Raw genomic sequence first — 16252 nt, forward strand, 5'->3', positions numbered from 1 at the left:
TCAGCATGAGCCTGCAAGGTGTGCGTCTCCAGAGAGTCAGCCGCAGTGCAGGCAGCAGACCTCGAAGCTTGGAGTGGAAGCAGACTGGTGCATCTGTCAGTACACAGCCTTGTCAGGCAGTGATGGGCTGCTTAGCATTCAGGAAATTCTGCCCTGGATTATAAATGAAATCTGTATCTATATCTGCCCTGTTGCTAAGGTGCTTTTAAAATTTTTGGTTCAGATGTTGGAATTTCTGCAGATATGAGGTATCAAACTTGGTATCTCAGGCAAGGATCCATCTTTCTGAGTTTTATGTGGTTATTCTTTGTTCCTGATTTAATTCCTTTGTCAGCAGGTCAGTGATTTTCTGTATAAGATGGTGGATCTGGTATTTCTTCATTGAATGCCAAGTGGTTGTCCATCCACTTTCATAACTATCTCTGAAGTCTCTTCATATTTCTTCCTTATTGTTATATAAGGTAAAGCTTATGATTTATTATTGCATCTGTGAGCATGATGCTAGCTTTCTTTGGCTTAGGAAGGAAAGAGCATTTACCTCAGGATAGAGTTTGGCTGCCACATTTGGTGGCATAAAATGCTATATGGAGAGCTGAATATATTGATGTGTGAAATACTTGGAGGAAGTCTCTCATATGTTTTCAAATACCCATTGGCTTGTGGTCCATCCCTGATGCGTGCTTTCTGCAAAGCTGAAGTACCTACCTTGAATGGATGGAGAAAGCTGTCCAAGCATTAGTGACGGAAATGGAGCGTGTTCTGAGCTGCCTGCCCTGCAGCTGGGACCCAGCAACTGTCAGTTACTCTACTTTTCATGGGCATTTCCTACAGTTCTGAATGATATTTCTATAGGCAGAAAGTGAGATGGAAGAAATACTATATAAAAAAATATGAGGATGTAGTTCCTGTTGTCTGATTGCTGGTGTCCTTTAGATCACATGTACTTTGCCTTGACCCCATTGTACTAACCTACTACATATACATCACAGTTTGCACGATCACAGACCTATCAGATTCTTGAATTCTAAAGGCTCTTGGAATGATTCTTCTAACTACCACCCCACTGCCACCTCCATGTCCATCCTCCGTGCTTGCTTACACTCATTTGAGAAGTTGCTTCCTTGGTTTCTTTGATCCTTCTCTTTCCTGATTCTCCCTCTACTTTTTGTTTTTTTCTTGGTCTTTTTTGTTAGTTTTTTCCCCTGTCTAGCCCTTCATTATTGGTGATGCTCAGGGTTCCTTTCTTGAGCCATAACTGCTCTCTGGATGCGTGGTCTCCCTGAGCAATCTCCCTAAGCAATGCATTTCTGATTTTACAAATTAAATATATAGCGCTGACTCCATACCCCTCTCTCTTGCTCTGACCTCTCCCTTGAGGCTCAGACTTATGTATTCAATTGCCTGCTGGACCTGTTTACTTGGACTTCAAACCCAGTGGATCTGTACCTGAGTTCTGTTCATTTGTATGCATCCATCCATTTGCCAAAGCCTGAAACCTGGAAGTCATCCTAGAAGTCTCTGCTTCACTCCTATATGAAATCAGTCATGAAGTCTTATTTATTTTATGTCCTGAATATTTGCTTAGTCTGTCCTTCCTCCCAGAGTTCTCAGTTCAAGCCCTCATCTTCCACCTGGATCATTGTGGTAACATTTTTTTCAAGTCAGTCTTCACTCTGGAATCAGATGATTAAAAATTAATTTAGCTGTATCATTCCCCAGCTTAAAACCTGTTAATGGCTCGCCATCAATGCTAAGATGAAATCTAAGGTCTTATGGTAAGCCACTTAAAATATTTTGGCAATTTTAAATATACGCTTCCCACAAGATCCAGCGATTCCACTTTTAGGTTTCTACCCAAAAGAAATTAAAACGTATGTCCACACAGACTTGTATGTGAATATTCATAGCAGCATTATGAATAATAGCCCCAAACTGGAAGCAATCCAAATGTCCATCAGCTGGTGAATGGATAAGCTAAATGTGGTATAACCATGCAATGGAATACTATTCAGCTGTAAAAAGGAACTGAACTACTGATACATGTAACAACATGGATGAATCTTAAATGCCTTATGCTAAGTGAAAGAAGACAGATATTTAAAACTACCTATTGTGTCATTCCACTTATATGACATTGCTAGAAAAGGTGAAACTATAGAGATGGAAAGCAGATCAATGGTTGCCTAAGGGTGGGAGTGAGCTTTGACTAAAAATGGGCACAAGGAAATGTCTTGGGGTAATGGAAGTGTTTAAAACTGGATTGTAGTGATGATTGCACAGCTATGTAAATTCACTAAAACTAAAAAAACAAAACTAAGGTCTTGACCATGGCATAAAAGGCCCACTACCATTTGATCCCTCCTGCCTTCTGCAGCCTCAGTTCTCATCCTTTTCTGCCTTATGTTCTGAGCTCTGGCAGCGCTGAAATATATGTACTTTCCTGCACATTCTGTATTGTGTTTGCTTTTTGTCATGTAGTAGCTAACACCTGAGAAAGTTTTCTCCTATATCTTACGTCTATCCTTCTGACTCACTTATATTCATTTGAGAATCAGCCAGGCTGTAGGAAGCTTTTCCCAGCCTTGTCTTCTTACCCTTATAAGTCCAAATTGTCCATCCTAGGCTGTGATGGTAGTCTGTACTTTAATTTTATGTACTTACCCCATTATATTGAAATGGTTTGTTTGTATATCCATACATCCCACTAAGTTCCCAGAGAGCGTGTGCCATGTCTTATTTGCATATGAAACCTCCAGTGCTAGCAAAGTCCCTGGTACATAGGAGGCACTTAAATTGAGTTCTCTTGTATTCATTCCATTTGGTGGATTTAATCTAAAAATGATTTGTTGTGTTTTTAAATTTTAATATGAGATTTGATCAAAATAACTCTAATCTAGGGCAGGGGTGGGGAGTGGAGGGGGGTGGGGTTCCCTAGTATTTTCTCTTCAAACACATTGCGTGGTATTTTCTCCTTTTCTCCCTCTCCTAATTTATTATCTGCCTTTGGTGTATGATAAATAACACTCCAACAGGTAGAAATTGTGTCAGCGTTCTCCAGAGAAACAACCAGTAGTATACGGAGCCAGAATTTTTTCTTCATCAAAGTAACCTCAGTTTTGTTCTTAAGGCATTTCAATTGATTGGATGAGGCCCACCCACATTATCAAGGATAATCTCCTAAAGTCAACTGGTTGTGGATGTCAACCACGTCTTCACAGCAACGCCTAGATTATAAGTGTTGGAATAACTGGGTACTATAGCCTAGCCAAACTGACACATCAAATTAACCATAACAGATATAGACATCACATTTTTAGTTGTCAGGCATCTTAGAACTCTCCTGGTTATCTAACCACACCCTACCCCTGCCCCATTTTGTGGATGATGAAACACAGGCCCAGGGAAGTTTGTGGTTTTGGTTCACAAAACAGAAACTTTCCAGCAGTTTCTCTTAACAAATGAAAGCAAGGCTACTTACCTGGCCTTATCAACTGAGTCATCCAGCATTAGATTCTAGGCCATTCATTAGCCAGTACTGAAATCTTAAGTGAATCTGAATCGCTGGTACCTTTTTTTCCCTTGTGAGTTCTGTTTTCTTCTCAAGGGAATTTATGACTGAGCTTTAAATAGAATTAAAAAAAAATACTACATGACATAATTCTAGCCCCAAGTTTTTGAGTCTATTTTTAGCAGGCACTGTCTTCTTATGTTTTGTTCAATTTCAATGGCTTGTTGCAGTGGACTATGAAAATGTATAAATTTTTCCTATTTCCAGGTATAGGAAACTTTATGTAAATATTATCCCCCTCTGTTGAACACCCCTACCTAAATTACCCCTTATGTGATGAGAAACTAGATTATTCGGGAGAGTTGAAAAATAGAGAAATGGTTATTGGTTTTTATTCTGCACATTTTACATACTGTTTTTTTTTTTTATTTTCTAGAATACAAAAATAGGGTCACTTGCAAATGAAACTGTATGTGATAGTATAAACTATCTTCCCAGGGAGGGACTGAAACTCTGCATCTCTACAGTAAATCCTACCTACTACCTTTGAGAGTGTATGTAAGTAATTAGCCACATAGTCTATAGGAAATTCTCACTTTGGGGAAATGGGGCTTAGGAAGTTATTACTTTTAACCCCAATGAACCACACCAGAAACAATGAGAACATCATGCAATTCAATTTCTGCATATTCTATGCCATATTTGACAAGAAGCAAGATAGACTGGAAGCTGGGAAAAGGGCCAAGTGCTTAGTTCACCTAAACTCATTTTAAAGTTTTTAGCTCCAGATATTCCAAGAAAATCAGTCTTCATCCTCTTGAATTCTTGGGGGGAAAATTACTAGTTTTTATATTATGTAAAAGGAACCTTTCCACTTTTCTTCAATATACGAATTCTACTTGATATTAAGATATAGTCAGAATTAGCTCAATTTAGATAGATGAAAATGCATTTTAAAAATGCATTTACTCATTTTCAAAGAAAATCTGAAGTTTCTGGATGGGAAAAATAAATATATATTTCTTGAAATTCACTTTCAAAACATCATGGCATTTAAGCATTCCAATTTAATGACAGCTGAGAAAAACTAGTGTGAAACTTATATCCCATGAAGTGAATCCACCCTGCCTTTCATACATGGGAATACCACCATCTGGAAAAACAAGATCTACTTGTACTTAGCCAAATACCAAGAAAATACTGCTGTAATTTTGACTCTCCTGTTTCCTTCTGAATATTTGATATGTCCTTAAGTATTATCATTATAAGTTTTAAGTACTATACTAATAAATAATGATTAAAGAACTTTCATGAATAGAGTATGGGCTTCTTTTATTTATTATCATAGGTGATGCCTTTCTACACATATTGGGAAAACGGTACAGTGTCCCACAGGGGTAGTTATTATAACTTCTTTCTAAAGAGCTTGTGCATTAAGTCATGTTGTCCTTTAATGCATTTAAAGAACCTCTACACTTAGAATTTTTTTGTCAAATGAAAGAAACCAACTTAAAATTCTATCTTTCATGTAAGGCCACTTGTTAAGACATAGTAAACTCTTATTTTGATAATTATTTTTGATACTTTACAAAGTGCTCTTACATGTATCTTCTAATTTAATTCTCAAAAATTCCTGTGTTAGATGATATTGGTTTTCATTTCTTGAGTGAAGAAACTGAGGCACTAAGAGGTTATGCGTTTTCTCCTTCACTCAACTATTTGGTGTTATTGTCAGAGCTGGAATTCATATCTCTTGATTCTAAATCCAATTTTTTTTTAAACTTTACCTGAAGTGGCTCTCATTGACTTAATTAATTGTCAATGAGATTTCATTATGCATGTGAATAATTTTGTGGATTGTTCCATGGTGCAGATGGGCAGGATAATGTATGAGTTCTACTTTCTGCTCTTAACAGACTAGCTGGGCTTAACTTGTGGAATGTTAATTAAAGTAATTCTATTTTAATATGAGTAAACACATACTGCAGTACTTAAAATTATTTTCGTTTTTTTTTTTTTTTTTGGTGAGGAGTATTGGCCCTGAGCTAACATCTGTGCCCATCTTCCTCTATTTTATATGTGGGATGCTGCAGCAGCATGGCTTGATAAGTGGTGCAGAGGTCTGTGCCTGGGATCTGAACCTGCAAACCCTGGGCTGCTGAAGTGGAACATGCAAACAACCACTACACCACTGGGCTGGCCCCTTTCGATAATTTTTTAAAAAGCATTTTGGAAAGTATTATATTTACTTTCCATCATATATGTGTGGGTATAGATACACACGCAAATATGTTTGCTCACATGTGTGTTCATATACATACATATGTGCATATACATATAAACTAAAACACATGTATATTTAGAATCAGGATTAATGGGAAAATTGTGTGTCATTAATACTAATTGTAACTGTACTGAAAGTAATTTGGTGAATGAATACAGAATGGGTGCAATTGAGAGAGCATTTTCTTTAACCTTGGCTATAAATAAAATATCATACATCATAAATAGTTTGAATTTTCTAATTTTTTGCCTGTTGCTGATGCAGAAGAAGATATTACACTTTAGAGGGGAGATTAAACTCTGAGAAAGGACATACGGAACCAGTGCTAACTCATAGCTGAGTCTTTATTTATGTGCAATTTTTGGTCTTAGAATTGAGATACATTTTTTTGAACTGATAAAGTGTCTGCTCTGCAAGCACTATGTTAGGTACTGTAGTCTTAGCTGTTTTCAAACAAAGAAGCATGCAGTATGATTCCTTCCTTTTAGCATCTTACAATTCAGGTGAGCAAATATCCTCAGCAATTTTACTCATCAAGTGATTAGTTCCAGGTAGTCGAACAGATGGTGTGTTTCATTAAGAGTGCAAAGGAAGTGTAATAACTTCCAGCTAGAGTGGGCAGTCAAGATGATGGAGGTGAAATCTGGGTGAGCATTTTAGATAATTGGTAGGATTTAAAAAATAGAAAAGGGAAATAGGTCCAGGTACAAGACAGAGGGAATAAACGCAGTAAATTTGGTGGATGCTAAGAAACTTGGCTTTGTATGATGAATAATAGGAGATAAAGCTGAACAAAAACAGAGAAGTTAGGAGGTAAATAACTTTGCAGGTGTGTAGGGTTGAATGAATTTGGTCTTAAGTCTATTGAATTTCACTGATGATGTGACTTTCAAGGAGGCCTTTATAAAAGGCAGGTGGAGATATGGTAGTTGGATCTTCAGTAAATGAAATGCAATGCAGGGAAAAATCAGAGCTACAACTAGAGGATGGAGTGTCTTTTGCCTGGAGGTGACAGTTAATTCGGGGGAGGATGAGTCATTGTTGGAAAGCAGTGCAGCATCCTTTGGGCTGGGAACAGTGGTCATTTATTTAAGCTGTCTCTTGCTGCTGGTTCCATTTGACATTTTTCTTATTTGGTATACAGAGAAAAAAAGTCAGCATGAGACAACACTATTGCAGACTCAGAATTAAGATTTTTAATTTAAAACATGAGTTGATTGTATTATTTATTTTCTTTTTTTGAAAAATTGTGCCCTTTGGAAGACCATCTCAGAGTGAGGTGATCAGTCTTATTTGCATCACTTTATGCCTCCTTTCAGTGATCTTAACATTAATATTTACAAAAGTACATTGTAGTTCAGTTCCAGAAATCTTTACTGAGTACCTGTTGTGAGGAATATAATGAAGAATAAGAAAGAGGAAGGTGAGATTTTTGGCTTGGTTGGAATTCAGAGTATATGGAACGTGTAATAGAAGCTAAGATTAGAAGCATAACCTCTCAACGTTGTGCTAAGTGGGTACGATTGAGGATTTTGAACAGAAGAGCTGTTTTTAGATGGTAGAGGGAGCATATTGGCTCATTTGTACTCTTGTGTGTGATTCAAATAACTTTTGCTGATGTTCATTTAAATAGGGGATCAGTTTCTCAAACGGCAAGCATCTTAGCCAAAGTATACTAAACAGCATCGGAAAATATTCAATACTATGAAATCTTGGTTTCAGGAATCACTTCACTGGAAAATACTAGGGCAAAACTATTCTTAAATAAATGGTACTAAGTAAGGAAAACAAAAGTCATTGTTGGCCAAATGGGTTCAGGGAGCCTGTATTCCTCACCTTGACTATTATACATAAAAGGATAGAAGTTTTAGTAATGTTATTTAAAGACCAGGAGGAGAAGATATTGGACATACTCCTGAGGAATGAGTCAGTTGTTATTTAGGCCACTGTTTAGTTCAATGCCTTGATATATTTAGATCCTTTGTGACTTCGAAAAAAATAGCCCAGAGAACAATGTAGATGTCTTTTCGAATACTCCTTTTTTTCAAGAATCTAATTAGATAAGAAATTTTTATATCAACCAGCCAGTCAAGCCAGTACCAGTATCTAACTGTTAGCATCCTTCACTATGTTTGGTGGACCGTTTCTCTCAGAGCAGCTCAAATGTCAGCTTTTGTTGAGAAGAGAAAGATATTCATATTCTTTTTCCCTCTTTCAACCTTTCTCTCCTCTCTCCCTCTCCCTCTCTCTCGCTCTCTCTTTTTTTCTCCCTTTCTCCCTTCCTCTCTCCCCGTCTCCCCCCCTCCCCCCCACAGAGTACTTAAACCAAATAGTTAAAGCCAGTGGACTGATGAGTTGGCCTCAGTGTGAGTTACCAGGACTAGTTCTAAATTATTAATGGACAAAGTCATCCCACTTGAGATAGTGAGCCAGTGACTCTGATACTAACCTGTTAATGGATGCAAAAAGAAGGAAAACTTAAAATCACTCTCAGTTGAGCAATATAGGATTGAAAGTATAAGCCCTTGTGCTTTTGATTAGGACCATATTTTATTCCCTAATGGTCAAAATGTGATTAACCCACGGTTACCAGGATTCTATAATGTTACTATAAATGGAGACATTTCTCAGCTACCTGTTTTTTGTGACAGTTTTGCAAATAAAAATTAAATATCTCATTCACAGTTCATGGGAGCAGTCTATCTACAATGATCCTCTTTGACCAAAATGGGACCTTGAGATATAGTGAGTTTCCTGACATTGAAGACAGTCAGGTAGAACAGAGAGAGAGTTGATTTGGGGCTATGTAGCATATATTTCTTTATCGTGTAGGAATTTGAATAGATTAGAGTTTCCCAGCCCAAATTTAACTAAAAACCGTGTACTTCAAGAATAAGACACAAGAGGGGTAGAAATAAGAGCTACAACTGCCATCACTGAGCAAAGTGAAAGGGAGGGAATCAGTGTAAAAATCTTAGTAAAAATTTTTTGGTGATAGGGAAAATTTGATAACCTTTAAGACCTCTTCTATTGCTGATTTTCTATAACAAACATTTCTGAATATGCAGGTCAAGTCCCTGGCACTTGGAATCCCACTAGGAGGTTCTAAACTGAATTGTGGGGCTTCCCTTCCCCTATTTCTGGTTTGGTAAACATCTTTAAGAAAGCAGGCAGAGAAGCTGACTGCTGGGCCAGATCACAGTTGGTGCAGGCTTTAGGATAGGTGGTAGTGATGCCAGAGAAAGCCTGGATCTGTACAGACTGTTGGAATAGTTGATAGCCAGCATCACCCAGGACACAGGTTAAATGAGGGAGCCGATGTCAAGGACCAACAATTAAGGCAGTGAATCTACCTCTGGCCATCTGAATCTAATGGAACTTCAGGCAGAGAAGGCCAGCACCACGGACAGCTCTTCAAAGCTGGGATGGGAATGCAAAGCCTAGGGTTTAGCTTGGGAAAATTGCGTTCAGGTCCTGGTTCTACCTCTTCCTAGTTAAAGGTCTCTACTATGGACAGGCAGTTTAATTTATGCAACTCTAAGTTTTCTGATCTGCAACGTAGGAATAATATCTGCTCTACATAGTTCTTGTGTTACATATATTAGATAATAAATTGCAAGTGAAAGTATGTGTCACTTATACAAATTAAAGATGTTAATGTTGTTTTTATTAACCTTTCACTTTTAATCATTGACGTTTATCTGCCTAAGATTGTATTATGTTAATGAAAATTGCTAGATTCTTCTCAAGGTATGAAACAAGAGTTAAATAAAACTGATGGGCGAGACCAAGATACTGTAAGCAGATGTACACTTTATTGGTCAGAGATAGGAAGTAGGATATGCTGCCTATCTTGTAGGTTCAGGCACGGGTTCTTATATTTATTATGTCATTTAATTTTCATAACAGTTCTGTGTATCTAGGAAAGAGTAGAGGAATCAGTTCATGCTGTTCGCTTCTGTCACAGCATATTCCTCCTATTTCTGCTGCTGGGCTAAAATGAATGGTATCTAGTATACAGGGCCAAAGAGGTGATAGAATTCAGATTCTCAGTTTTTTTCTAAAGGTTTTCCTGATGGCAGAAAGCAGGAGTTAAAGACAGAGAAAAAGGGAGGGTAAGGAATATACTTCAGCCCCCAACAAGGGGATATGAGAGCTTCCATGTCCAGGAGATGGAGTAATGTATTCAGGGACCCTTTTAGCAGGAGGCCAACCAAGCTTACTGGGATGAGTCAGGTTGTTACTAAGGTTACTGCAGATCTGGGCATGGTGGGGATCCTCTGCAAAGACCTGTAATCCAGCGGCTATTAAAGGAAATGACAAACCATACTTCGATATCTGTGTGTGATAACTTTATGTAGTACAGTGATGTGTTAGTGAAAAGCATATAACTACCTTTGCAATTAGAGTATTTTAAGAGGAATGAAATTTTTGTGTCATTAGTGTTTAATCTTCCTGTCTTTGATGGAACCAAAATATTTTTCTTGTGATCCTTTCATAAATTTTTATTAGACTTAATTTGAATCGTTATTTCAGAACAGGATATCTCATGTTTTTATGAACATGAATTCTACATGTGGAAAATGACCGTTTGCATATGTAAATTGGTGAATATAAATATATGATAATGAGAATTGATTGGGTAGCAAAGAAATAGCCTCAACATCTTTCCATATAGTTTATCTTATGTATATAAATATGTAGACAGCTACAGGGAGCTTTATAAGACTATTATTCAGGTTCTTTTATCTGAAGAGCAGCTGGGCTGACTTTTTTTACTTACCAGTTTGATAGATGCTTGTGATTATCTGTTCAATAGCCCATTAAGGAATAGGTTGAAGTAGTAGCAATTTTCTGCCTACGTAGTATTTTAGATCCATTATCAGAGGAAATGATTGTTGTATGATGCTGTTGTCCCTCAGAACTTCTGAAAGGAAAACGTTAGTGATTAGATAGTTACATAATGATTTATATAATAGAAAGAGCACTGGAGTTGAAATCAGAAGATACAAGTTTGAATTCTTGCTTCAATACCTACCAGGTGCGTGGCCTTTGGTAAGTGTTTAAACCCTGTGAGCCTCTGTTTCCTCCTGTGAAAATCGGATTGCCCACCTATGTCAGGGAATGGTTGTGAGATTATATTAGATGATGTTTGTGAAAGTGCTTAAAACTTGTAACATAGTTTTAAAAGAAATTTTATTTATAATAGTTCTCTTTTTTGGTTATTTTCTACAGAAAGTGAGTGAGAAGGTTGGAGGAGCTGAAGGAACCAAGCTAGATGATGACTTCAAGGAGATGGAGCGGGTAAGTCTTCACTACTTAGGGTTCCCTTTGACATAGAACTTCCCAGCACACTAGGAAGAGGGAGAAAGGAGGGGAAACAGTTCTACACTGGTACCTGAGAATACATTTTATTATTCTTAAAAATACTCTCCTTTGAGTGTGTATTTTAAAACAGAAAATGTAAAGTATTCTGTCTTTCCTTTGTACTATCCTAAGAACAAAGCCTCAACGAAGGTGAAATGTCATAATGTACTTTTCCTGGTGAATTTTATCATCACTTTTTAAAACAGGGACAACGTGGAGCTGGTGTTTGAATTGGGGTGAGATGGGAAGAGGACAAGGTGGGGAATGGTGTCCTCTACTTGTCTTTTGTAGCAAAGTGGCAGAAGCTAAGTAAAAAAAGTAGCAAAAGCTACTTTTGTTCTTTGCGTGAAGAGTCAAACAGAGAAAATTCCTAGATACTTTCTGCCTTGTCTTTTTCAGTTTTTTCTTCTGACGAGTTCCTTGATGAATTCAGCAAGTTCTTGTATTATGCCTCCTCTGAGCCAGGCATGTAGTATACGGCAGTGAACAGGACAAGTTTCCTGACTGCATGAAGTTCACAGTCTGGTGGGGAAGGCAGACTTTGGACAAATACTGATCAATGTGGCAAGGGTAATGAAACATTTATTAGAGAAGCTTGAAACAGAGGAAACTCACCCACACAGGGTGGTCAGGGAAGACTCTCCTGATAAAAGTGAAGATGTGATGCCAGCCCTGATGGCCTAGCAGTTAAGGTTCATTGCGCTCCACTTCAGTGGCCCAGGTTCAGTTCCCAGGTGCGGAACCACACCACTCGTCTGTCAGTAGCCGTGCTGTGGTGAGCTGCGGCTCACATAGAAGAACTAGAAGGACATACAACTAGAATATACAACTATGTACTGGGGCTTTGGGGAGGAAAAAAAAAGAGACGAAGATTGGCAACAGATGTTAGCTCAGAGCGAACCTTTCCCAGCAAAAAAAAAAAATAAATAATAATGCATTCAAATTCTACAAAAAAAGTGAAGATGTGGAGGATGAGTAAGAGTTAGCAGAGCCAAGTGTGTTTCTGGTAAAGGAAACAGCAGGCAAGAGAGAATGGGACACATTTGAGTTCCTGAAAAGAAGATGAGTTGCCAAGAGACAGGGGTCTTGTGAAATGAGACTGTGTAGTATTTACTTAGCTGGTCATTCTGACTAAATTCACTGGTAGAATAGGTATCCACTGGAGTGGAGATCTAATACAAAGGTCCTGAGTCCCAACCAGAAGTCTAGGAAGCCAGCCTCTTAGACAGAATGCCTGGCAGCCACTTGTCCCCACTGGACTGCAGTCTGTGTTGGTCCCTATTTCTCATCTCTGGACAGTTCTAAATACCACCTGATCTTCAGTCAAAGCTGGTAGCCACTGCCGTTCATAGTTCATAGTGCCTATCCTTCTTCTACAGCATCAGTCTCCAGACATTGACACACCTGCCCAGAATGACTTGACTTTGACTCCTCCACTCCCTGTAATTTTGGAGTTAGTTCCAGACTCCCCTTGATGAGCAGCCGTGTGGTCTGTTAATTTGTCCCAGCTTCTGTCTACAACCAATCTTCCTTAGTCCCCCCTATCCTTTGATGTCTACCCCCCAACCCAGAGGGAATTTTTTGTATGTCACGTGGCCAGAGCCATGTCATTAATGACAGAATAGGCAAATATTTAGGAATTTAGAACTAAGGGGTCAGAATTTGAGTCCTGCTTTTAGCATCTGTCAAGACTAAAGGTAATAAGCTTGGTAGCTCACTGCCTAAGTTAAGACAGACTGTCTGTTTCTTAAATGAGACTAAAAAGAATAGGAAATTTGGAGAACAGAGTAGAGTTTATCACTGAACAACTAATTAAACCTTTGAATCCATGAGAGTCTTGCAAACTAATTGAAATAAAAGAGGATCTTGCAAGTTTTTTACTTCAGGCAAAGACCCACAGACATCCCTCTAAGTCTAAAGGCAAGGTTTATTTCTCCTATTTCCTAGAAAATAATGAGTTTCTTCTCTTTAAAAATCTAGATATTCCTGCAATAAAGGAAACCTTTGCTTGTTATTTGAAGAACACACCTATGGTTTTGTATTTGGATTTATACCTAAGTAAATCGAAAGACTTAGATTTCAGTGCAGTGTGGAAATTGTTTTGTTCCATGTTATTTCACACATCTTTCGTCCTGTCTGTGGCTGTATTACAAATTTTGCACTCCCTACCCATGCTAAATTTGCATTAAATTTAAAGATTTCTGTAGTAATTGGAAAGCATGTGCTTTGGATTTAGAATCTCAAATCTTTTTCTTTCCTGTTAATTACTCACAAACGTGTTTTAGCTCGATCTTCCCAAGCCTACAGAAGAATCACCTTTCCACAGTCGGTTTTCTGATCATCAGGCAGTTGGGGTAGAGAGACTTTTGTTAGCTGTGTTCTCAGAGGTGCAGTTAGACAACAAAATGAAACTAATTAGAGATGTGCATCAAGCAGCACTCCTGGGAGAGAGAAGTGAGTGTTCATAGAGGTGGTTTCTCTAATCACCACCCCAGCCACTCTCCTGCTGAGATGCAGTGAAATCTCTGAGCCCTGGCAGCCTTCTCCTCCCAGGGCTGATTAGGTGGAATCCTGTGGCTGTGTTGTGTCTGTGGGAACCCTGCCCATAGCTCTCTCCCCTCAAGTGCTGTGCAGGGAATTTTTTCTGCATTCGTTTTAAATGGTATCTGTTGCTTACAAGCTTTGTTAAACACAGACTAAATTTCTTACCGTGGTATGGACATTGTATGAATTTGTTCTTTGAAAAGCTGCAGATATTTTGTCAAGAGAAAGTTGAGGGACCTCTGGTTCCTTCTCAGATTTCCGTCCTTTGCTGCAGTGGTTCTGTGTTTTTTGTGTGTAGTTACATTCGTTAGTTTGCATGGAATATCTGTAAATGCCTCCACGTGCAGGTATTATGCTGGGCACCCGGAATACAAAGACGGTTAAGGCATAGTTCCTGCCTCCAAGGAGCTTCCAGTTTTGATGGAAGAAATAAGCTCATTAATCAGTGGCTTATAGGACTGCAGACTTACGTGGTACTCGGTGTCCTGGGGATGATTCCCGTGGAAGAACTAACACAGGCTGGGTAGATCAGTGGAAGCTTCCTAGAGGAGAGACTGCCTGAGTGAAATCCTGAACTTTTCTCCTGTTCCTGCATACATGGGTAATGCAGAAGTCCAAGCCAAGGAGTGCCATGCCTCTTTTTGCAGCCTGAAAAGTATCCTGGGAAATTCCTGCTGTTGAAACCAGAGGAGTCCTCAGGTTGGAAATATGGCTATAGACCAATTTAATGAGAATGGAATTCTTCTGAAGGGGCAGCTTCAAGTTTTAAGAAAAGCAGGACATTGAGAAAGAACAGAAAGAATGCCATTCCATGTGAGAGTGAGAAAGAGTGGGTTGTTGGCAGGGTGAGGTGTGGAGAGAGGCTGATAGGAGGATGTCCATGGTCATTATCTTCATACACTTAATTTGTCATTGGGTGGAGAGGGATTAGATCCTTCTGTTCAACCCCAAGTGGTAGAACTAGAATTAAGGCATAGAAACTATGGGGAAATAGATTCAGGCTCAATATAAGAAAGAACTTTTGGCTGCTAGAGCTATTTTTCCTTAAAAAAAGAGCCTTAGACGTGGCTGCATTTCTCATCACTGCCCGTGTTTACGCAGAGGCTAAACTTTACTATATTCCCAGCTGCGGTGTGAAGCACCCTAGTCGTCGTCTCTTTCGAGTTTTGTGGCAAGTAATTTGTTACTAATAATGTCACTTTTTAAAAAGATCATTCTTACTTGAATTCTAGTGATTTACCTTGAATGGGAGAGAAAGGAGTCAAGTCCCAGCTGGCGTGCTGAGCATAACACATATCCCTGAGTGCACCCATGGGCATCTGTCATGCCCATGAATGTCTTATTCCTGGGTGTGGTGGAAAAAGAGAAGATGTGGATAATTGTACTGAGATACTCATGCACTGGTGTAGAATTGTAAGATGGGTGAGAGCCCCAAACAAGATGAGCTTTAAAGACATCTTTCTGCTCATCCTGAAATTTAGGGAAGGCAGATTTCTTCTCAATTATATGTTTACAATATATTTCCAAACTAATATTCATTAAAGATAATGCCCAAGAAGATTAGCAAAAAAATACATTGGGGCAATCTCAGTCTAATGCCTTGTTTATTTTTGTTTTTCAGCACCCTGTTTATTAATCAGGCTTTCTGAGTACATAAGATAACTGCTATAAAGCAGAGCAATTTGGGGACAGGTACATTAACTCTTCCAAGTCAGTAGGGAACTATTAAAAGCATCATTATTGGACCAGCCTGTATCTTACTGCCAGACAGACTTTCCCAGGACGCTGTCTTCATCATGTCTCTATGACTTGTTTAATTAGGTATTCTCGTTCAGGGTTCTCATCACTTTAAGCGGATGTGTGTCCATTCTTAATAGGTACATTTTCTTAACTTCGGTGATAGAAAAATTAAGAATTTGAATAGATTTTAGTGTTTCATTTGACATTTTTAACATTTCTTTTGCATAGCCACTGTGAGTTACCCCATATCCAAGTGGATGCTTGATTCATCTATTTATTATTGATCGCTAAACCCACAGACTATCTGTGCTTCACTTTAAGGTGTCTAGTTTTTCTTAAACTCTGCTCCTGCATCCCTGTGACAGATCTGGTATCATGCAGTATCTGACGGTGTGAAGTCATATCTTTCAGCCATTTGTTGCTCCACAATGAATACCATGTTGTTCAAGTGTGCTGTCACCTAAGTTCAGGAAACACTGACTACTGTTTTCTCCAGTGGAAAAAGGTAATATTTAGATGCCTCAAAACAATAACCCATTCTAGTCAATCCAGTACCTTTCACTTCTCTTGTATCTTGTCTCTAAAGACTGAGACAGCTGGTGAAATGATCAGCATCATCTGTAGATTCAGCATGGCGTGGCGAATATAGAACCTTAGCACAGGGATCGGCAGACTTTTTCTGTAAATATATTAGGCTTTGTGGGCCAGAGTGCCTCTGTGCTCCCTGTTGCAATCCTCACCTCTACTGTTGAAGAGCAAATAAACAACCACTGACAGTGCTTAAATGAATGAGTGTAGTTGTCTTCCAA

The 16252-nt window shown here is 38.6% G+C and overlaps 1 protein-coding gene across 1 annotated transcript in view; it reads left to right on the top strand.

The window, feature by feature from the left end:
• The window catches only part of SH3GL2 (SH3 domain containing GRB2 like 2, endophilin A1), a 204494-nt gene that overhangs the window by 146148 nt on the left and 42094 nt on the right, over positions 1-16252 (top strand). The window contains exon 2 of the mRNA XM_058565861.1: positions 11028-11096. Within this exon, the coding sequence (XP_058421844.1) occupies positions 11028-11096 (69 nt within the window). The remainder of the gene's footprint in view (positions 1-11027; positions 11097-16252) is intronic.

Source organism: Diceros bicornis, chromosome 22 (genome assembly GCF_020826845.1).
Source record: "Diceros bicornis minor isolate mBicDic1 chromosome 22, mDicBic1.mat.cur, whole genome shotgun sequence".
Classification (NCBI taxonomy): domain Eukaryota; kingdom Metazoa; phylum Chordata; class Mammalia; order Perissodactyla; family Rhinocerotidae; genus Diceros; species Diceros bicornis.